Source organism: Sabethes cyaneus, chromosome 2 (genome assembly GCF_943734655.1).
Source record: "Sabethes cyaneus chromosome 2, idSabCyanKW18_F2, whole genome shotgun sequence".
In the NCBI taxonomy this organism is placed as follows: domain Eukaryota; kingdom Metazoa; phylum Arthropoda; class Insecta; order Diptera; family Culicidae; genus Sabethes; species Sabethes cyaneus.
In genome coordinates this window covers 35,409,504-35,431,792 of record NC_071354.1, presented here as the reverse complement: position 1 = coordinate 35,431,792, position 22,289 = coordinate 35,409,504, and the positions used below count along the sequence as shown (strand labels likewise).

The window sequence follows — 22,289 nt, the reverse complement described above, 5'->3', positions numbered from 1 at the left end:
AAGAGTAAAGTAAGAAAAAAAGTAAGAAAGGAAATATTAACCAAGAAGTAAAAATCTATGAAATATTACCTAATATCATATACCTGACCACATTTTAAGGTCATGACTAAACTCACGAGGTTTGGTCAAATTTTCACAGGAACGGGGCCTTCCCCCGAAACCCCGCGCTGAGAATCGTGGCTAACACGCTGACAGACGAACAACGTTCACACGCAGTACCTTGTAAGTCGCAAGGGCCTGCATAGTGTCGTCATAACGCCAGTAAACACAAAGTTAGATTAAACTTCTCGGTCGGTGGTTTCTACAGTAGGTGGAGGAAGAGGCACAATTTGAGTCTAAAAATAGCCCAACCCATGTCGCTACATTAATAAGGGAGGTTGTGCAGTCTCCTTTTGTCCAGCGCCTCTGTGGTTCATAGGTACACGGGTACCAGCGAGTCACATGCCCTGGCGGGTGTTGTGGGTTCGAATCCGGTTATAATCTCAGATTATAGCTTGGTTCGACCCATGCACCTTCCAGCATTGGACAAAAGATAGGAGTCACAACGACAACTTGTTCAGCGTAGCTACACAGAACAGAAGTGGAAGTCCGAACCAACCGGCGATCAAAACTGGTGACACAGTTTTTTTGTTTTTATTTTTCTTTGGGAAGGTTTTCCTATAGAGGCGAATAACAGCAATATAAGCAGAACGCTCGCTGCCAATCGCATAGCAGCTTTCACATGCTTTCGTATGCATTCGTGTGTTTTCGTGGAAAAAAGTGACTCGCTACCGCCAGGTTCGCTAGTATCTGTAGAAAGTAGCATGTACGTGTTTGCATTTTTACTTCCACTTCTGTTCTGTGGTAGCTAGCTATTACCCCCCCCCCCCCTCCCCCCCTTCCTTTCCACTCTTTCCCTTCCATTCCCATAAAATCCTTCTTCTTTACTTTCCCTTACCGTCCCTTCATCAATTTTTGAACCATCGTTTCAAAAAATATTAATATATACCTGACAGGCATTTCAAGGTTATGACTAAAATCACGAGGTTTGGTCAAAAAAGAATAACTTGATTAGAAAAAACAATGTGTTGGTAGCTTGGGAGATATATCTTTTGGAATATATAGAGTATGTGTAATTTTATCTCAAGTGTTCGTAAAGTCAAACTAATTAGGGTCGAGTGGGTTCGAATCCTTCCGTAATGCTCCGATTACAGCTAGATTCGATTCATGGAACCCCAGCTTTGATACATGGTTGCGGTACACAACTTCTTAAGCGTTGATTCCTATGACCCACCATTACCTTCTCATCTTCCGCTCTTTCCCCTTCACGCGAGGTCTCAATCTGTTAGATCCTATCGACTCTTTGTTTCATTACTTTCTTATTCCGTTTCCTCCGCAAATTGTAAAATCTACCGTTATAAAAACTTAATTACGTGCCTGTCCTCATTCAAGGTCAAGACATAAACTACGAGGTTGGTCTATTTCATTCTTCACCAAAAACATTTACTCTTCCCATAAAAAAATAAAAATAGATTGACCAGTAGGATACTACTTTTTCTGTTCATTCAATTGTCATTCTTCATCAAAATACATTTACTTCTCCTTTATTTACAAATAAAAAACAGGGTCCAGGCGAGAGCCATGCGGAACCCCACAACATGACATAAACTGGTTTGGAAAATTTATTTGGATAGAGAGCAATTTCTTTACGATTCTTCAGATAAGATTGCAGTCATTCTAAAAGTGCTGTTTTCACGCCATTTACACAATCTGCCGTTACGCCCTTTGGCGGTTGGTGCCGAATAATACGTTTGGGCAAAAATTGAGCCACGGGACCTGATCCTGCCGTGAGAGTCGGCAAATCAGGAGCCCCTAAGTCAAGGTCTAACTCCGTGCCGATGACTGAATGGCTGGAGGGGTGAAAACATGCCAGTCGCGAACGGAGTGCTTTGGGCATCTTGCCCCTACTGTGCCATGCGGGGCTCTGGTACGGTCGATCTTTGTTGTCCCTTGCGTTTCGTGGGAACAGCATAGTAGTCCTGCCCAATTTCCCATATGGGTTTTACGCCAAGTGCGTTCTGGCCAACATAATTGGCTTCGCTTACAATTTGCTGTCTGATCTGTGTTGGAGATTGTTTGTGCATATACTCTGCTAGTCAAATAGTTAGAGTCGCACAAATAAATCTTCAACACAAACGGGCAGCAAATTTGTATTTATGCGAAAAACTTTTTAATGGCTCTGTCACCATCGCATTGGTTCAGGAGCCATATTTTCGCAAGGGGAATTTCATTCGACGGATATTGGAAACCAGAACTTTGCTGTTTTCAGCAAAACTGGTATGACAAATCCTCGTTTGATGCCCAGGGCATGCATATTGTTGCATAGGTCAATAAGTGCATGCCTTATCTCTGAGTTGACTACTCGAGATATTTGTGCAGTCACAGTAGAACTCGTCGTGGATGATGTCCATAGGCGCTATGTCTACTGTTCTGCATACTTACCACACGATGAACCGTCTCCCAGCGACGATTTCAGAAATTTCAGAAATAATGGGCTTCCGCTCATTGTAGGCAGTGATGCCAATGCCCATCACATCATTTGGGGCAGCTCGGATATCAATCTGAGAGGCTCTGATTTGATGGAATATTTGAGTAGTACCAACCTTGGAATACTCAACATTGGCAATTGTCCAACTTTCATACGAGCTGGTAGAGAGGAAGTGTTAGATATAACACTCTGTTCTAACAGGATCAGTCATGAGTTGGCACAATGGCATGTTTCAAATGAGACACCAATATCTGTTCATTACTTTATATATTTTGATCATTTGGGTGTCTCCTTGAACGCTGCAACATTTTGCAATCCGAGATTTTCTGACTGGGAACTCTTTGAGGAGGAACTGGCGACTAAATTTCAAGGATTCGAACCGACGATTGAGTCATCGATCGACTTGGATGTGGCTGTAGATGTCACAACATCTTTTATTGCGGAAGCTTTTGAAGTAGCTTGCCCGCTAAAAACTATTAAAACGACTAGAGGAACAGCATGGTGGAACTCTCATCTCGCGGAACTAAAGAAACGATGCAGGAGAACCTAGAATAGACGTCGGAGGGATGGCGTGGAGCCTTTCAAGCAGGCCCGGAAAGCCTATGCAAAGGCTCTACGATCTTCAGCACGCACGAGCTGGCACAGGTTCTGCAGCAACGTTTCCAGTTTCGGCGAGGCAAGTCGACTTAATAAAATACTGTCAAAATCGAAAGATTGTCAGGTTAATAACATTCGAAGTTCGAACGACGAATACTGTTCGAATGACAATGAAATCCTGGAATGTCTCTTTTATAGTCACTTTCCAGACTGTGTGGAAGCTGAAGTTCGAAACGATCCAGAAATCGTTTTAGGTGACTTAGACTCATGGGCTTTTGCTCGGAGACTTGTCACACCTGAAGCGTTTGAGTGGGCCGTGAACAGCTTCTCTCCATACAAATCTCCTGGAACAGATGGAATATACCCTATTCTACTGCAGAAAGGATTCAAGTACTTCAAACACATTCTGAGAAGGATGTTTGTGTGTAGTATTGCTATTGGGTACATCCCAACTCAATGGCGTGAAATAACCATTAAGTTTATTCCTAAAGGTGGACGCGCGACATACAAGCAAACAAAAATTTTTAGACCAATCAGTCTAACGTCTTTCTTGCTTAAATTACTTGATTGTTGATCACCACATCCGCGAAACAAGCTTAGTAGAAGTTCCTCTTCATTCAGCACAACATGCTTATCAAAGTGGCAAGTCTACAACCACTTTATTACATGATGTGGTGGATAAAATTGAGGTTGCTTTTTCACACTTAGGAACTTTTTTGGATATTGAAGTCGCGTTTGATAACGTATTTTTTGCTTCCATTTTGGATGCTGCTCGTTATCATAGAGGATAGAACAAATGCTTAGTAACCGATTGCTTTTTTCGTCTTTACGGCAAGCAAGCATTTGGAAGCAAAGTGTTTGTGGATGTCCACAAGGTGGCGTTCTCTCGCCTCTTTTATGGAACCTTGTGGCGGATGGCCTACTGAGGAAACTTAATGGTCTAGGCTATCCGTCATATGGTTTTGCGGATGACTATCTCATCCTAGTAGTTGGAAAGTGCATAAGCACATTATTTGACTTAATGCAGCAGGTACTACGCGTCGTGGAAACGTGGTGCCGAGAAACTGCACTTTCGGTAAATCCGAGCGAAACATCTATCGTCTTATTTTCAAGACGTAGAAATATCAATGGAGCTCGCGCTGTGCGCTTTTACGATTCGGATGTTGATGTTGTGAACGAAGTGAAGTACGTGGGGTTGATTCTCAACTCCAAGCTTGACTGGTCCACAAATATTGATTTCCGAATTAAAAAAGCGTACATGGCCTTTGGGCAATGTAGACGAGCAATTGGCAACTCTTGGGGGCTTAAACCCAAATACATACACTGGTTGTACACGGTCGTTGTCAGACCAATACTGGCGTATGGTTGTCTTGTTTGGTGGTAGAGAGGGGAAGTTGTGACTTTCCAGACAAAGCTAAACCATCTTCAAAGGATGTGTTTACTGTTTAATGGCAATGTCTGGTGCATTTACAACAACTCCTACTGCCGCCCTAGAAGCTATTTTCAATATTAAACCTCTACACTTCCACCTGAAGCAAGAGGCACTAATATGTGCTTATCGACTACACGCGATTGACCTTTGGCAGTCTGTGGACGGTTCCACTCGATTGTGGTCGCAAATTGTTGCTGGGGACAAGTTTGCCCTTGCTCCTAGCGATGTAACGCTCATGCGTACTTTCCCGTATAGGACTTTCTCAAGTGACTTTCCTCCTAGAGAGGATTGGATGTCAGGCTACATGGAAAGGAAAATTTCCGACTATGTGGCCTGTTATACCGATGATTCCTTGTACGAAGGTCGCGCGGGTGCTGGTGTTTACTGCCGTGAGCTGGAATTGGAGGAATCCTATTCGTTGGGTAGTTACTGCACCGTTTTTCAAGCTGAAATCTTTGCAATTATGTGCGGAGCTTAGTTTGCGCTTCAGAAAGAACTGATAGGCAAGATTATCTACTTCTGTTCTGACAGTCAAGCCGCTATAAAAGCCCTTTGTGCGGCTAATTCTGCGTGCGGAACACCACAACATGACATAAACTGGTTTGGAAAATTTATTTGGATAGAGAGCAATTTCTTTACGATTCTTCAGATAAGATTGCAGTCATTCTAAAAGTGCTGTTTCCACGCCATTTGTTTGTAGTTTGAAAAGTGATAAGAGTTTGTCAATTCTGTCAAATGAATTCAGTGAAGTATGTGCAAAGAGCCTCTGGTAGGCTAATGGCTGGATCCAAGGGGCAAACACAGTTCTCACTTTGTGAATCTTAGCATTTCAGCTACTGAACCCCTCGTGATGCCAACTAAAATGCCAGTAAGCAATCCCGGTGAGCATGTTAACAGACGAAGAGAACCCGCTTCTTCGGAAAACAGTTTTTGGTCTCTGTCATGGTTCCGTTAATGCTCGTGACCAAAAACAGTAGTACTATTTTGGGTCCTCTGGCAGGACAGTAATGTTTGTCAACGCACACCAGCAAACGAACGAAAACGGTTTAAGGTTTATCGACTCGACCGCCTCTAAGAACATTACCATACGTTAGCGTTTCCCAAATGGGTGTTCGCAAAAAATTAGCCTCGCAACAAAATAGTGTACGAGATTCCACCAGCGGGTTCGCGAACCAAAAGAGGATGGAAGTCACTGCTTTGATAGACAGTTGGCATTTGTCAGAGAATATCGACATCAGAATCTATCGGAGCACTAACATTGATTCGGACCACTACATAGCGACAGGCGTGCCCAACCTGGGGCGTATTGAAGCACCTGTCGCATCTTCTGTATTAAATTCAATGTAAAACAAAAAGATTCCTCGTTGCGTGACCGGGTAGTCAAAGTAAAAGTAAATCCAATTTCATTGGACTCATTGGGCAATTTGAAGTACAATTTCCAGTCCATTTTAAAGTAAGTAAATTTAAGTAAATTCGATTTCAAGTTTAATTTTGAGTTCAGTTGCAACTTCAATTTCAAGTCCCATTTAAAGTTATGTCTCTGCTTCAATTTTAATCTAATATAAGGTCCTATTTCAATATGAGTCTAATTTTACGTCCAATAGCAGGTCGAAATTTAGGTGAAACTTCAAATTCAGTTTCAATTTCAAATCCAATTCCAAATTCAATTTAATGTCCTGTTTCTAGATTAATTTGAGTAAAATTTCAATTTCAAGTAAATCAAGTCCAAATTAGTTAAAATTAAGGTTCAATTTCAAGTTTAATTTAAATTCCATTCTAAGCACAATTTAAAGTCTAATTCCATGTCCGATTTCAAGTAGAATTTTAAGTTCTTTTTCAAGTCCAATTCCACGTCCCATTTCAGATTCCATTTTGTCTTGTATTTCGTTCCATTTCATGTTCCATTTAAGGTTATGTTTCAACTCCAATTTGAAGTCCTTTATAGATTTGTGGGAAGCTATCTGCCCGACTTCATGGAAGGGCGTTCTATAACGGACCAAACCTTCAACGTGAGCCCGATCTTCCAGAAGTTTCGCGAATGACAAGTCCCTACGTAATTACTGTTCATTCATTTCAGGGCAGCATATCATAGTGTAAACCGACTATGAAACTATGGAAAATCTTGGATGAAAACAGTTTTGCGTGGAAGATAACAGGACTTATTCTGTCTACGATGGATGGGATCCAGTGCTCTGAAAGAATTTCGGGGGTGGACTGCCCGACTCCATTCAAATATCGCAGGGTACTTCGACCAAAGAGATGATCTTTCTTGCACGCTATTCAACATAACATTGTTATTAGGCGAGCGGCGCTCAACATACGGGGCACAATTTTCAATAAATGCAACCAATTTATCTGTTCTACCGATGACGTGGATGCTGTCGACAAAACATGTCGACAAGGCGGTGGAAAATCAGTCACCAAACTAAAACGCGAGGAGATTGGGTTTAAGATAAATACGTGATAAATACTTCGAAAACGAAGTATGTGCTGACTGGCGGGACCGAGCGCAACAGGATGACGGAAATGAGTTTATGGTAGTCGGTGAGTTCGTACACCTTGGCTCACTGGCAACAGCCGAGGACAATAATGAATACCAACCGTGAGATTAGAAGGCGTATTATCAGTGGAAGTTGTGCCTACCATGGATTCCACAAACATTTGTAATCGAATAAACTGAGTCTCTGTACAAATTGTAAATTTTGTGCAAAACGTCAATTAGACCGGTTGCTCTCTAGCTTGAAACGTGAACGCTGCTCGAAAAGGACCTATGTATATACGAGCACCCGGAACCATTTTTGGCAGCATCCAAGACAACAGTGCATGGCGACACGGAAGAGCTGCTGCACAGCCCCATTGTCTAATAAGTTTATAGTAAAAGTTACACATTCCAGAACATTTGAAGCAGTCGAGTGACCAGTGTAAAACCCATGTTGTCTGTAATTTGAATTTTTACTTGTCGGAAAATGCTTCTATTGACAATGGATTCAAATAATTTAGGAATGCACGAGGTTATGGTACTTCCTCGATAATTACCGTTAACAGATTTCGCGCCAAGTTCGAAAAAAATATTATTAGAAATATTATTCAAAAAAATCAGGAAATTCAGCCTAATATGGTGACTATTGCTTGGTAAAAGTTGACAAACATGACTAGTTGGTTAAAATGCCTTCGAGGTAGTTATTAATTTTGTGTTCATGTAACTGTGGCTGACTGACAACTGTGTATAGCTTAGTGTCAAAGGTTGACCTGGGCAAATGTAGCGCGGGTTCAACTTGATGTTCTCTGATTTGAATGAAACTTTCAACATCCTTCGGTAAAAGGTTTTTTTACTCAAAACAATTGACGTAAGACAAATTTTCCAAAAGGGCATGTGTTTTCACATATCTATTTTTCCAAAAATCATAATTCGAAAACTGTTGACACAAACAAACAAACAAAACATGATTCATATGAGCCACACATTGAGTTCCACGCCCATTTTTTGCAATTACCTCAAAATTGGGTTTCACATGAACTCAACCTATTGTACACTAAAACCATGATAACTAAATTAATTTTCGCAAACATTTATTCGATGATTACCTTTCGGACGGTCCAGACGACGGGATATTGTTATCCATTTAAGGTGAATCGTGTCCCGGGCCCACTGCGTTAGGAAATCAATCCCGTGCTGCAGCACTGCATGCACAAAACTTCCGTCTTTTTGTTCCCAGTTATTATTGCTCCGAGCGTGGTGATTATCACATACGAATGACGACAATGTTGATTACGTCCAACAGAAGACGGCATGCGTATCGTTGACCACAGTCCGCTTGATATGTGATCGAATCGGAATGTTGTGCTCCTTCCAGACACCACAACTTCAGTACACTGTGCAAAAAAAAAACTCGCCACAAAACACTATTTCGATTTCGATTTTCTTTCCGCACACTACTCTAAAGCATATAACTGAACTCTTTTCTTCCTGCTTCTGCACAAGTTGAAGTAAATCTTCTGGCTGCTGCAAATACACGGATATGCACGCAGATTTTCAGCTTCGGCTGCTATATGGCTCACTTTTTTACAATGCAATTTTCGCTTATTTTTGAAATCTCTTCTTCAATATTTTCACTTTGGATAATTGGAGGATGGGTTGGAAAATTTCACTTTGCGGTCTACATTTTCACTTGCAAACGCACCGCAACGCAACACCAACGGTGTCGTGGCGGGGGCAGCGGTGCCCGATCAGCCTGCAGCCAATCTGCCAACCCGAACGACGAACGGTCGACGGTCAGAAACTATTTCCGTAAATCCGTAAACAGCAACTCGGAATTGGAAAAGGGACCATTTCTCCCTGTGCAAACACTAGACGACGGATGGATCGCGGGGGCTGAAACCTCCCGCAGGATGGAGGCACACTTTCTGGCGAAATTCCAATCTTTAACTCGTTTTGGTTTGCTGCTATTGCAGCCGATGTGTATAATGGACACAGACAGTTTACTGCTTCACAAAAACAACCAGCGACAACCACGACCAGACGGTTTTCTTCATGAATCCACTACTCACGGCGACGACAGACTGAGCTTGAGCTCTTGCCTTTGCCTTTGCACACGCATTCAGCTTCAGCTCAGTAGCAGCGTATTATTGTCATTATTATTGTTGCTACACGTCTACTACTGCCGACAGACGCACGTACACTAGCAAAGTTTGTTATGTTTTCGGTGTCTTGTGCTGTGTTGTGTTGTGATGCGATGCACAAACACAAGCGTCATATCGTCGAACGAAACGAGCGGTAGCTAACGCACACCCACCACCGCTGATGGACGACACTGGAGAGAAAATAAATAATTTATTAGTGTTATTATAAACATAATTAGTATTAAATGGATTGAATATAATTTATACACAAACAGAATTGCTGAATTAAACCGCAACCGAAACCAAGCCTAGCTGTTTGGTAATTAAACTTTTCATCAGAGAGCACCAAAGAGAGACCAACAACACATGAGATGACAAGATATCATAAAAAAGTGAAACAGGGATTTGCATATTTTTGTTAAAAATATTGTGGCATTATTATAATACATATTACATTACAATATTATTAGACTAATAGAAATCAACTTGAATTAGGAAAGGTTTTGGCAAATAATTTTGTGGACCCGAACAATCACGGATTTGGATGATTTCTCACGGATGAGCAATGGTTCCGGAAAGTGTCTCGCATTGATTCATTTGGTTAAAGTGCAGTTATTGTTTTTATGCAGTGAATAAAATGCTATTTTTTCAAGATCTCTGGTAACGAAAAATTGTAAAAAGCACATTTAGCAGAAAAATGCATGTAATTTTATATTAAACTATCTGATTGCCCCATCTTACTAAGGCCCTATTGTCTCTGTCACTTGTACATCTGTTATTGTACTAAAAAAAATTTATAATGCAAGAAACAAAACCCTTTTTCTTCAGTTGTGTCTACCCTTTGCCAGCACCCCTCTTCTGTTGTCTCCCACCACTTGTGAATATGTGTTTCTTTCGGTAATCTCTATAAATCGACACAAAGTCCTGTTTACGTTTTTGAATCTCCCTCCTTGTCAATGCCCACCCGATTCCCCCTTTCCGGAAATCTTTTGTCATCCAGCCACTCCCCCTTCTGTCATGTAACTAATTATGCATCTATTTAATCTATGAAAATTCCTATAACGGAGCGAAACAAAGGATTTTCCATGCATTCATCCTCGGTGGAACGCCCCTCTCTTTTCACCCAGTCACCTGCGCAACTGCAATCGGTCCAAATTTGTTTATTTGTTAAAAAAGTCAACAGATTTCTGGATCCTAATGACTAACAAAAACTACTAGCTAATGTTCTAAAGCGAGATTTCAGCGCGTTACGGCTAACGCTAAAGTCAAAACAGGATCCAAAACGGTTAAAATTGCGTTGTAAGCCAGTTATAGTGCTAAAGGTGCTGTAGTTGGTTCTTCTGTGTGGTATACGCTTAACACGAAGCGAGGCGGAGCTGAAATGTCGATTCTCTCAAGTATCCAAGGGCAGTCGATCCGGGACGTCAAAACATCTGATATAAGAACAGCTTTGATTACGTCCCGGCGTCTTTGCAGAGAGTCCACGTTGATTAGTCTGCAACGCTGTTCGTCGCTTGGTAGGCTGATCGGGTCGTTCCATGGTAGCCGTCGGATCACAAAGCGAATGAACCTCCGCTGTACTGCCTCGGTTCGGGTGACGCCGTTTTGATAATACGGGCGCCATACGGGTGCGCAGTATTCAAAATTAGAACGAACTAACGCACAGTAGAGTGATTTCAAGCAGTATATATCATTGAAGTTTTTCTCGATACGCATGATGAATCCCAAATTCCCGCAGGCCTTGTCAACAACGAAGGAAACGTGTTGTTTGAAGGTCAGTTTGGAGTCGAGTAATACCCCGAGATCTTTGACGCAATCTACACGTCGTTAAGATATGCTTGACAGTCGCTATTGGAAGATTATTGGATTCAGCTTTCTGGAGAACGTAATCACTTCACATTTATCGGGATTTAATATTAGACAATAGTTTTTGCACCATTCGGCAAATATCGACAACTGGTCCTGGAGCAGGGATGCCATATATAATTCTGTGTTTTTTGTTGGAAAAATCTGGCCATCTGTACAGCAAGGAAAAATATCTGTGCAAAAATCTGTCCAATGCAAAACAATGAGAGTGAAAGAGACGGAGAGTAATTTTGCTGACTGTTTCCGTCTCTTTCACTCTCATGTAAAAACTCAAAAATCTGTTAAATCTAAGTAATTGGCGAAAATCTGTATTCTATGCATGCAGATTCTGTACAGGCGATTTCTTTCAAATATCTGTTAAACACAGAATAATCTGTGTATGTGGCAACCCTGACCTAGAGTGCGAGAATATCAGACGAATCATTTACTTTTGCGAACAGTTTTAAGTCGTCGGCAAACGCAAGCCGAGGACCTTTGAGCGTTATGTTGACGTCGTTAAAATAGATAAGGAAAACCAAAGGACCAAGATGACTACCTTGCGGAATTCCAGAGAAGGCGATGAAAGCCTGCGAAATGGACCCGTCGATAGATACATTAACGAGACGATTCGACAGATACGATTTAAACCACTGGAGCAGCGGCATTCCAATGCCGAGTTTATCTAGTTGACGATAGCGATTTGATGATCCAGCTTATCAAAGGCAGCAGAGAGGTCCGTCTAGATGACGTCTGTCTGAAGCAGTCCATTATGTGGGAAGTGAGTGTTAGTAAATTGGTGGTCGTTGAGCGCTTGGGTATGAATCCGTGTTGTTCATCGGCCAAATACTGCTGGACGAACGAGGAAATTGGTGTGATCACAACGAGCTCGAACAGTTTTGATAATGCACATAAGGCGGAGATTCCTCTGTTCACGTCCACGTTTATTTTATTACCCTTCTTATGAACTGGCAACATATAAGCGGATTTCCATGCAGAAGGAATGTTGAAACCTGAGCTAATCGATAAGCTAAACAAACGACGGATTGGGGCTACTAAGGCTTCAATACAGTTCTTTAAAAAGATTGAAGGTATGCCGTCCGGACCACCGGAGGAAGAGCTTTTTAACTTTAGAGCGGCCAGCCTAATCATAGCTTCGTCAATAGTCAGGTTATTGAGAGAGTCGCCGAGACTGGGAACGCTTTGTAGTCCTGTCGATACTTCTGTGTCAGACAGCGTTTCGTTAACAAAGACACTGGAGAATTTCCGTTGAACATTCACATATTTCCAGAACGACTTAAGGCTACGTTTTAATCTACGCTGAACGTTGTTTACGTATTTACGGAAGCAGTGACGACTGAACTTTTTGTAACGTCTGATGAGCGCCAGATAGTGGTTTCGCAGTGATTGGGTTTTGTACCTTGAGTACCGCCTTAATGCAGCTTTTTTTCGGATTTGAGGCGACGCAGCGTAGCGTTTATCCAAGGTAGATACGGTTCTGTGCGTATCGTTTTTTAGGCACGTGACGGTCAATATTGTAATTCAAAATATGCGTCAAAGCAGCAGCGTTAACGTTATTAGCATCCAGGGCTGTATCCCAGTCGATACACGTTAAAGTTCTTTGAATAAGGTCGAAATCGGCGCGAATAAAATCGTAGTACACGGGCAGTGGCGTATTAAACATCCTGGACGGTGTATGTTGACGAATCGAAATCAGTAATGGTGGATGATGGAGGGCGTCCTTGACGAGAGGAGCCGGTGCCAACACACATTCTGGAGCAAGACTGCGAATGCTGGAGAAGCAAAGATCCAAACAGCGTCCGTTTGCGTTGAGGATTTTATTGATTTGTTGCAAAGTAGCTGTGCTATAGCAGGCGAGCAATTCATTCGTGATCGGGGGAAGTGTTGAAGAACTGGAGTCGACGAACAGATATCCGTTGCCGCGTTCACACCAATTTATACTGGGAAGATTGAAATCGCCCAATATGAGCATGTCGTCAGAAGCGGAAGCTCTCGAGGGAATCTCGGAAACCGAAGCCATGGGAGCCTTAAGAAGAACGGCATCTCTTATCCGGTCTGGTGGGAAGTAGACATCGCACAGATATAAACAGCGAGCAGTTAATTTTATACTGACACAAACTTGCTCGACAGGTAACCAATCGTTGTGTTCCAAGACAGAGGCCTTGAGTTGGCGATGAACTGCTATTACAACGCCGCCACCCGTTGATTTACGGCTGATTTGCACATTTCGATCACAGCGAACGATTTCGTAGTTCGGTCTGAAGATTTGTGTAGAGGAAGTTCGATCGTCAAGCCAGGTTTCGACCAAGACAATTATATCGTATGCACTATCAGTGCATGCTAGCAGGTGCCAGAGAAATGCAACTCTTTTTTCTTATTCGGACCTTCCACCCTTCCAAGTCCAGATATTCAAGAACCGTCCGGACATTTTAAAGTTATGGCGGAACATACATTCATACTCACGTTCCTTGTAGCACGCTCCAACCCTCCATTGTTAAGTCCCACCCAGTCAGTTCCACCTTCTGTCACGTAGACAACTATGCATCTACTTGCTTTCTGAAAATCTCTATAAAGGAAGAGAAACAAAATCTCTTTCATATATTCCACCTCGGGTTCATCTAGAAATCTATTCACTTAGATTACATTAAAATAACCCGATACACCGGGTAATTTGAAATATTACTAATTCCGAAAGCTAATTATATCACTTCGGACAAAAATAAATAAGTAAGCAGAATTTAACTAATTGGAAAAACAATAACATACCGGGCCACGAAAAATATTGATTGGACAAGTGGATTTTGAACCCCAACGCACCAGTAATCATTATATCATTAGTTTTTTTTTTCGATACATTCATCCAGTGGAACACTAAGTGCAAGTTCCCCAGTACCGGAATAAAAATAGGTTGCACGCACTTGCACCATTTTAGAAGCCAAATGAGAAATCGATAAAAATCATTACTTAAAAATTGTCTGTCAGTTCCGGAGACTTGACAGAAATCATAAAATAAACCAATTCAGGGCTTATATTTCTGAAAAGTACATGCAAAATGTTTAATACTCTTATTGCTTTTATACTTGTTGACTAAAGATGTTTAAAAAATTGCCTTGAATAAACAGTTTTTAATGCATTACATCGAAGCTCTTCTGTTTACTTCGAAAAATTGATCATCAACTGGTTTCCTTGTTTTTTTTTTCATGTTAAGATAACCGGTTCGGTATAAGTGATGTTTCCTTTTTCTCAATCTGTTTTTGCAGAATCTTGACTTCATTCAAGAATTTGACTGAGGGGTCAGTCCCGGCGTAGTGGTCAGCGTTGACGCCTCTTACGCCGAAGACCCGGGTTCAGATCCCAACCCCGCAGAAGTCACGAATGACATAAGCTGTTAAAGCGGCTATAATCTAACAAAAAAAAAGAATTTGATTGAACCAGGTAAAGCACATATTGTCAGGAAAAGCCATGACTCATTCTCTCTGTTCATTCGTTATAAAGAGCTCACTTCAGTCAGACCAACTTATATCAGGTTACGGGCCCAGACAACTGTGATAGAAACGACTCCATTTGGAGGAAGAAATTCATTTTTCAATCGTGAAAATTTGACGAAGGTCTGAAACTAAACTTAATGCGAATTGTGGTGATGGAACACGCTCTGGAGTGCATGCTGTCGGAACATCGGCTTAAGCTGATGCCTGAAGGTGTTGTTTCAGTGCAAGCAAAGAAAATTCTTAGCAGGAAATTACAATTCCTGGGCGTCTGCCACCAAGATGGACTCCAGTAGGAAGTAGATTTGGTGTGCCGTGAAGGAACGCAACAATGGGGATCCGGAAGTAATCGATGAAATGTCGGAACGAGACAACATCATCTGTCGGAGCATTTGTGGCTTGGTGCAGAATGCAAAAACGGTCAAAAAAGCGTGGGACTTGCAGACACGTTCGGGAACAGTGTTTCAACTCGAATGATAGACTTGCTACGGAAACTGACTAGCTTGCGATGATTGGCTGAAACTAGGACGAATAATAGCGTCAACTGCAAATCCGCCCAGGAGTACAAAAGTGTCTAGAAAATTGTACTATTTATTCAGCAACTCCTATTTCTACCTACTCGTGGTATTAGAGGGGTTATGACCAAAATTAGTGATGAACAGGTAACCAACTGCGGTGGAAGTCAAGGTCGTATGTATGCTGACAGGGAAGCTCTTTCGAGCTTCGTTGGTCCTCGGGTGAGATTGGGGGTTGGTACCACAGATCTGCAAGCCGCCACCATGGAAAACTAATAAGTAATGAATGAATAACAAAAATTCGAACGGGAACAATCGGAATAGACCCAAGCGACGAATAACGATAATGGATTGGAAGCTTACTACGCGGTACTACTCCGACGTATTGAAGAGCCGCAAGCTCGACGACGCAGCGCTGCAGGTTTGCTGGAAGGGCTCAACAGACATATCAACTACCAGAGCTGGGGCAATACGCCAGAGCTGGATATAGCTTTCATAGTATAATGGCGAGATGCAAGGATGGGTGATTGGACGGCGGGCAATCAATCCTCAAATGTGCAGGTGCAGAATCATGACATCAAGATCGTCATCGGGAATTTGCTCAGGTCGACCAAAATGAGCCTAAGACATATCGATTTCGTCGTCTCCAAGAACACGGGAAGGTACACAATCCTGTGTTCGGATTCCAGGTGGATTGTTGACTTCAATCGAATCACACAGAGTGCTTCGTCAAGATGTTAGACTTTCGTGCCTGCTGTTCAACATAGCACTACCAGGTGTTATGAACCGAGTGGATATCAACATGCCAGGCACAATCTTCAACAAAATCTTATCGGCAGAACATCTGTTGCGGACATTTGGGCCGGTAAAACCGAGGCCGAATTTGTCTACCTTGGCTCACTAGTAACGGCGGACAATGACACCAATCGCGAGATTCGGAGGTGTATTATTAGCGGAGATCATGATTACTGTGCGCTCGACAAACGATTGCGGTTGAACAGTGTACCCTACACAAGACGCTCATAGGGTCGGTTGTTCTTACTCTACGGGCATGAAACGTGGACAATGCTCGAGGAGAACCTTCGAGTGGCCGTAGTTTTCAAGAAACGACTCTATGGCGAACCCAGTCTTCAAAAGGTGACATTAAAGCTGCACGATAGACGGGCATTTTGTAAGAATAACGCACACCTACCCTGCAACGATGGAGATTGCTTCAAATCCGGTAAGAACAAGACGACCAGGGGTGCAGCGAGCAAGATGGCGGAGAGCACTCGAAATGTGCAATGAATTGGAAAGCGCTAGCACATAACCAAGTAAAGCGGAGAAATTTTGTTCATCAAGCTATATCTTAAAACAGAAAGCTAATTAAACCTGGCAGAAAGCAGGAAGCGTATGTCGTTAGATGCAGGCCTGGACAATAGTTTCTGAGCAAAAGCAGTAGTTACAGTCGCTTTGTACGCGGCCTACCGTTCACCAGCAAAGGGACTGTCATTGAGCCTTTAGAAGTTTTTCGGCCAGTGGCCGGCAGTGAAAAGTGAAGGAAATGGGACAAGAGATACGACGCGTGTCTCTTTGGGTACGTGACGGTCTTAAGGTATGGTGTACAACAAGAACACAAAGCAACTTTTTGAGAGTCGGGGTGTCATTTTCGTAGACGAATGCCGAGTGAAACGCTGTGCGTTAGACAACCCGTAAGCAAGAAAATGACAGTGTAGAAGCAACTAAGCTACGGTGATCTAGAATGAGCAATCCCAAGCTGAAGATGAGACTGAAAACCAACCGAAGCACGACAATGACGACAATGAAGCGAATGAAACACTGAATAAAACGATTTACAACGATATAGATTGTCTATTTTTTCATTTCGGGTATTTTTGTCGCTGCGATGACATTGTCAAGATGATGCGCCACTATTAGAAGCGACCGTCATTGTCCACTCCGGTGATACAATTCGGATGAAGTACACTACTGTACTAGGAGATGTTCTCCAAAAATCAAAGGGTTCCAGCAGCTCCTCTGTCGAAAATCCTAATCCTTTTAATCAAACGCATAACAGAAGCGACATATATTATCTTAAGGCTTTCTTATAAGCTTCAGGTGAAAGCGGCTCGGACAATGTCCTCTTATAAGACCAGTATAAATGTATAGATTTTTCTTTGAAAGTTTCAGAATTTTACGAGTCATAGAAATGTTTGGGGAGATGAACCGTTTTGATTGCCTAGCAATGAAAGTGTTATTCCAATTTGATTCCACCTTCGTGCATTCCCATGCTTTCAGCGCCATTTTTAAGGCAGACACAGATAAGCCACAGAAGGGCTCAGGTCCTACAAATTAATGAGATGATCCGAGTCTTGCAAGCGCATCAGCTCTATCATTTCCATTAATTCCATTAATTAATTAATATCAGTTGACTTGGTTACGACAAGACAATTTTTTTATATATTTTGATGTGCATGTCACGGACCTTAAAGCGTTTAGAGCTGCTTAACTGGCGAATGCAGTTGGCTTATAGGAATTGATATGTCTAAGTCTATTCCTGAGCCAGTTACTTCTGCTCCCACATGATTATCCATTTTTGAACCATCTGCATAGAAAACAGTCGAGCCTGGATGAAGATTGGGAACACCCAAGAATCACGCCTAATCTCAAATACACGAAATATTCAATTAGTTATATTTTTTTCCATCCAGTCTTCATTATTGATTACAAGAGGTTAATACTAATAGTTTTTAGAATACTAATATGACCTGTAAGATCACCTTCAAAGAGGGCCATAGATTGTTTTGGGGTGAATGATCCTTCGGCAGTTAAAACCCGGTAACCAAAAAAAAAAACGATATAGATTCGATGATTTATAAGAAGTGCAACATTCCTTGCTCCCTCCACTACCATAGGATTTTGGTTATCAAAAGCTTTTCTCAGGTCAAAGGCGACTACAGTTAAATCTAATCACTTGTAGTCAGGTACCGAAAGCACTGTTGGCGATGGTTCTGGACGAAGGACCTTGATTTGGCCACGACGGAAACAACGTCGATGAAGCTAACGTATTCAAAGGATTCTGACGAGGGTTTCGTCGGCTAAAACGACACTGGTTGAGAAAGATTGGTGAACTAGGGAATTATATATTCACGCAGGAGTTAGAAAATAATCATTGAATTATTGTTAGTAGTAAACCATGACAATATAAACAAATATGAAAGTAAACCATGATAATGTAAAAAAGTATAAAAAAGTATTAACGGTTTACTTTCAGGACGTCAAGTTTGGCCTAGGTACACTGTTCAACAAATAATGAATTCGTTCGAAGAGCAGAGCTGGTTTTACACTTTTACAAGATTGTTTACTTTCGGGACATCAACTTGCTCTAGGATTAATGGAAATAATCAATTCTAGACCAGCTGAAAGGCAAGGATTCTGTCATTTTTTCTAGAATTTTTCTATGAAAACGAATTGGAGGGAAGCAAAAGCGTGTTTACATGATTGACTAATACGTTCATTCTCCACAGTGCCTAGTATTTTTGCTTGTTTCGATAGTGACCCGACAAATTTTTGTTATATTTATATCAATCAATGCATGGAAAAGTTTGTGATCAATTGCTCTAAAATTCATTGAAAGAAGGCTGAGTTATCATCGTGCAAAACATAGACACTGTTCGTTACATATTCAGTTCTCGTACTTCTAAGTGCACCTCAATATAGTAAACAAAAAATAGTTCTACGTTATATTTTACCATTCTCGCTGTTTATTCCTTACCCAAAACTCATCTCATTTAAGTAAGACCCAACTTTATCATTAAGACAAGGAGGTTTAGATGGTGAAGATTTTTTAGTAGATCACCGAAATGGGATTTTCGAACACTATGATTCAATCTTTCATCTTCATATTGCCACAGCTTTTTGTCATATCAGCAAAAGAAATATTGCTCGGTTATTTGAGTGGCACATAATTTTATTGAACATTTTTGTTCATCGAAATGTTCACAATCTTACTATCCCTATCAGCTTTCAGTAAAGTTGACGGTGTCAAGGCATACCGTTTGATCAACTCCTTGCTGCTCTTTTAAGGTTTGATATTGTATTACGACATAAGCCTCCATTTTTTAAAAGCAATTTTTATGACTGTCAAGTTATGCCAAAACATTTTTAAAGGTTACACAAGCGCCTGCTTTTGCTGATCTACAATAACCGTATCTTATTAGCCCGGAAAGGTGCAACAAACAAAATTGGGTGACTTTTCATATCATTATATATTATACATCATTAAGTAGATTTATATTAAAAAAAAACACATTCTTACATTGAACATTTTGCTGACAGATCTCTGGTTGTATCGTTGTTTTTTTCACTCGAATTTGACAAGTAAATTCTTCACCAAGTTTTACGAACACAGTGTTGAATCAATTATTATGGCATGGACAACTTTACGTCACACGGTGAAACACAACCTTTCGTCACCACAACCACACACGCGGGCCATGCTCAACACAAACCGATTAATGCATTGTGTTTCATCTGGCACAACTACACGTACACACCTTAACCCATCCGCTCATTGAAGAGGAAGAAAGCTATAAGCTGTTCTTTTCTCTCGCATCGACCTTTAGCTGTGCACTCGCCGTGGTATTATTGTTATTCTTCTTCGTGATCTTCCTTGCTGGCCTAACCCCGACCGAATGACGAGGAAAAACTAAAATATCCATAAAAATTTGTTCACTTTTACACTGTAAAATCACGGAAAAAATGCAAATCCATTTGAACCCAACGAATACACCGGATCTCGAAGGCACTACGGAACGCGATTTGCGCTTGAAATCGGATTTTCACGCGAATCCAATTCAAACTTTTACACGCACTGTCTTCTTGCACGGAACGGAAGATTTCAATTGGCTGCTGAACCAACGATGACCTGAATGGATGATGTCTGACGACTGCTCCTACTAGTACTGCGGCAGGCTGGTTGCTGGAAAAACTTTCGACTGGGCCAAGAGTCATCCCGCTCTAGATTATGTGCTACGTCCTGCTCTTTCACACGTTTCTTTACGGGCACAAAATAATGTTTATGATTCTGATTCGTGATAGACTGGCTGTTTTGCATGAAGGCACTAACACATGTTTCCAGAAAATCTGTGATTAAACGAGGGAACCATCGAATGGATATAAAACTAAATAAGGTATTGGTACAATTTGTATACCTTCTACTGCACAATTTCTAAAAGAAAATAAAAATGTATCATATTGTAACCGTTCTAATATTAATTTCTAGAGTCTAGAGTTGCTTGTAAAAAACAGTTTAAAATAAGTAAATTTTTAGTAGAATCATTCAGTTTTAAACAAATTTGATGAATCAATCATCAAATATTTTTACTAAATTAGATATGAAAAAAAAAAAAATGTTTTTAATTCTACTGCAATCAAAAAATCTTACTGATTCCTTTTCTGATATTTTAATAACCCCTGCATACCCTTAAACAGGGATTTGTAGCCGCAAGCTTACCGATTCATTTAAATGGCTTTGACATGAACTTATTTTCAGGACCCTCACCGCCTCACCATCTCTCATTTACCAACCATGTAGCCTCTTGCCGGCGCAAGTTATAAGATTGATAACGACTCTAAGGCGTGTAAAACGCCCCATGTTCCAAAGTGGGAGCATTGATTTCGGATTCGGATATCATTTCATACACAATGTTATTCCATCATATTCTTAAATGTATTATCCAGCAAAATTACCCAACTTAGTTCAACGAATAGAAAGTTACTTGCATTCCTCCTTTTCTTTGACTATCTTTCGGCCAATCCAATCGTACTGACCGGCATCGACGGGATCTTCATCGGAGTCACTGCTAGCCTCCGAGTCGGTCGATTCTCGATAGGATCCTAGACCGGGAAGTATCCCAATTACCTGCAGGGCACCGCTCTTTACTTTCTTGTTACCAGCCGTCGGGGTCTGATGTTCTGAAACTGTTGTCGATAATTAATTGTTGTTTAAATTACTTTTTTGCTGCATTGCTGAATACTTTGGGTATTATTTTCTGTCATTGACAGGTCTTTCGATGTACTAGTTTTTGCTGGTTCCTTTTTCTCGATAGGACTTTCATTATTAGGAGTTTCTGAAGGCTCCTCTTCCAACTTTCGTTTCTTCACTACAACTCCTGCTAAAATTTTCTTTTGTGACATACGATTCGAGACGACAGATACTTTTGACGGTTTGGATTTGCTCATTTGCTGCTGAATTTGCTAATGAAATCAAGAAACAACTATGCAGGTATATGAATAATCTCTTATTTTTAACCAAACACTCACTTCATCCATACGCTGTTCGTGTAGGGAAGCAACTTTTTGCCGAAACTCGGACATCTCCTTTGCTTCCTCAATCTGAGCCTGTCTCTCGGCGTTCAGCTTATTTTTGTCGACCAAATCCAGAAACTCCACCTCGTCATCATCTAGTGTTTTGATCATATTTTCTAAAATGTTAGAAACCGAACATTGATTATTTCAAAAACCCTTGTTCAACTACGTTGATTTACTTAATTTGTGAGCCTCTTCATATTCCAGATCCTTTTTCTGCTTTTGTTCCTGAAGTCGATCGTACAGAGACCTTCCATCATATTCTTCTTCTGGGGCCTCTAAACAAATCGAAATTTAAAAGCAATTTAGAACAATCCAACTTTTCTACACTACGGCAACAGCATTCATATACCCAGTGGTTGATCTGCTGTCCGCACTTTTTCCCATTCTTCTTGGCGACGCTGACGAGCCTCGGCCAACTCGGTTTCGGTTACGAATCCACTGCTCATTGTTTAACAAATTGAACGTTTGAACTTTAAATTTTTTTTACAACACACACACAGTTGATGGAATTGAATTTTGAATTCTCAGTAGCCGTGATTCACAAGCAATACAATGACGACGATATCCAATTATGCGTTGAAACGAAAAATTTGCACCAAATTCTTTGAATTCGATTAAAAAATATTATTTACCAATATTTAATAAAGTGTGATGATTGATAAACAATGTTACACACGTTACTGAAAAGTGACAATCAAACAAGATTGAACTTTCTCGTCAGACATTTGAAAAGGGCCAATAAACCAAATATAAACAAATCCCATCAAGACAAAATCCAATTCTGCACTCTTAAATGATTCTACCTGCAAATAGGTCGGGTTTAGTTAAAGCTAAGTAGGTTGAAACTACTCAAAATGCCCTTAACGTGTACAAACTCAAACTTTGGGTAAAAATTTCAA

General features: G+C 41.1%; 2 protein-coding genes across 4 annotated transcripts in view; both read right to left on the bottom strand.

Moving 5' to 3' along the window:
- The window catches only part of LOC128734505 (rho guanine nucleotide exchange factor 11), a 168,753-nt gene extending 148,830 nt beyond the window's left edge, over positions 1-19,923 (bottom strand). For 2 of the 3 annotated variants that reach the window (XM_053828741.1, XM_053828743.1), the window contains exons 1-2: positions 19,337-19,923; positions 8,142-9,367 (exon numbers count right to left, since the gene is read on the bottom strand). In XM_053828741.1, the coding sequence (XP_053684716.1) occupies positions 8,142-8,179 (38 nt within the window). In that variant the 5' untranslated portion in view covers positions 8,180-9,367; positions 19,337-19,923. The remainder of the gene's footprint in view (positions 1-8,141; positions 9,368-19,336) is intronic. The other variant, XM_053828742.1, reaches the window with a different exon arrangement.
- Positions 19,924-20,736: 813 nt separating this feature from the next.
- Positions 20,737-21,998, bottom strand: LOC128737357 (PSME3-interacting protein). Its single transcript, XM_053831980.1, has 5 exons — positions 21,740-21,998; positions 21,567-21,665; positions 21,343-21,503; positions 21,057-21,276; positions 20,737-21,000 (listed from the first exon to the last, which is right to left on the bottom strand). The coding sequence occupies exons 1-5, from the start codon at positions 21,834-21,836 to the stop codon at positions 20,795-20,797; spliced, it is 783 nt and encodes a 260-aa protein (XP_053687955.1). The 5' UTR covers positions 21,837-21,998; the 3' UTR covers positions 20,737-20,794.
- Between the last annotated feature and the right edge of the window lie 291 nt (positions 21,999-22,289).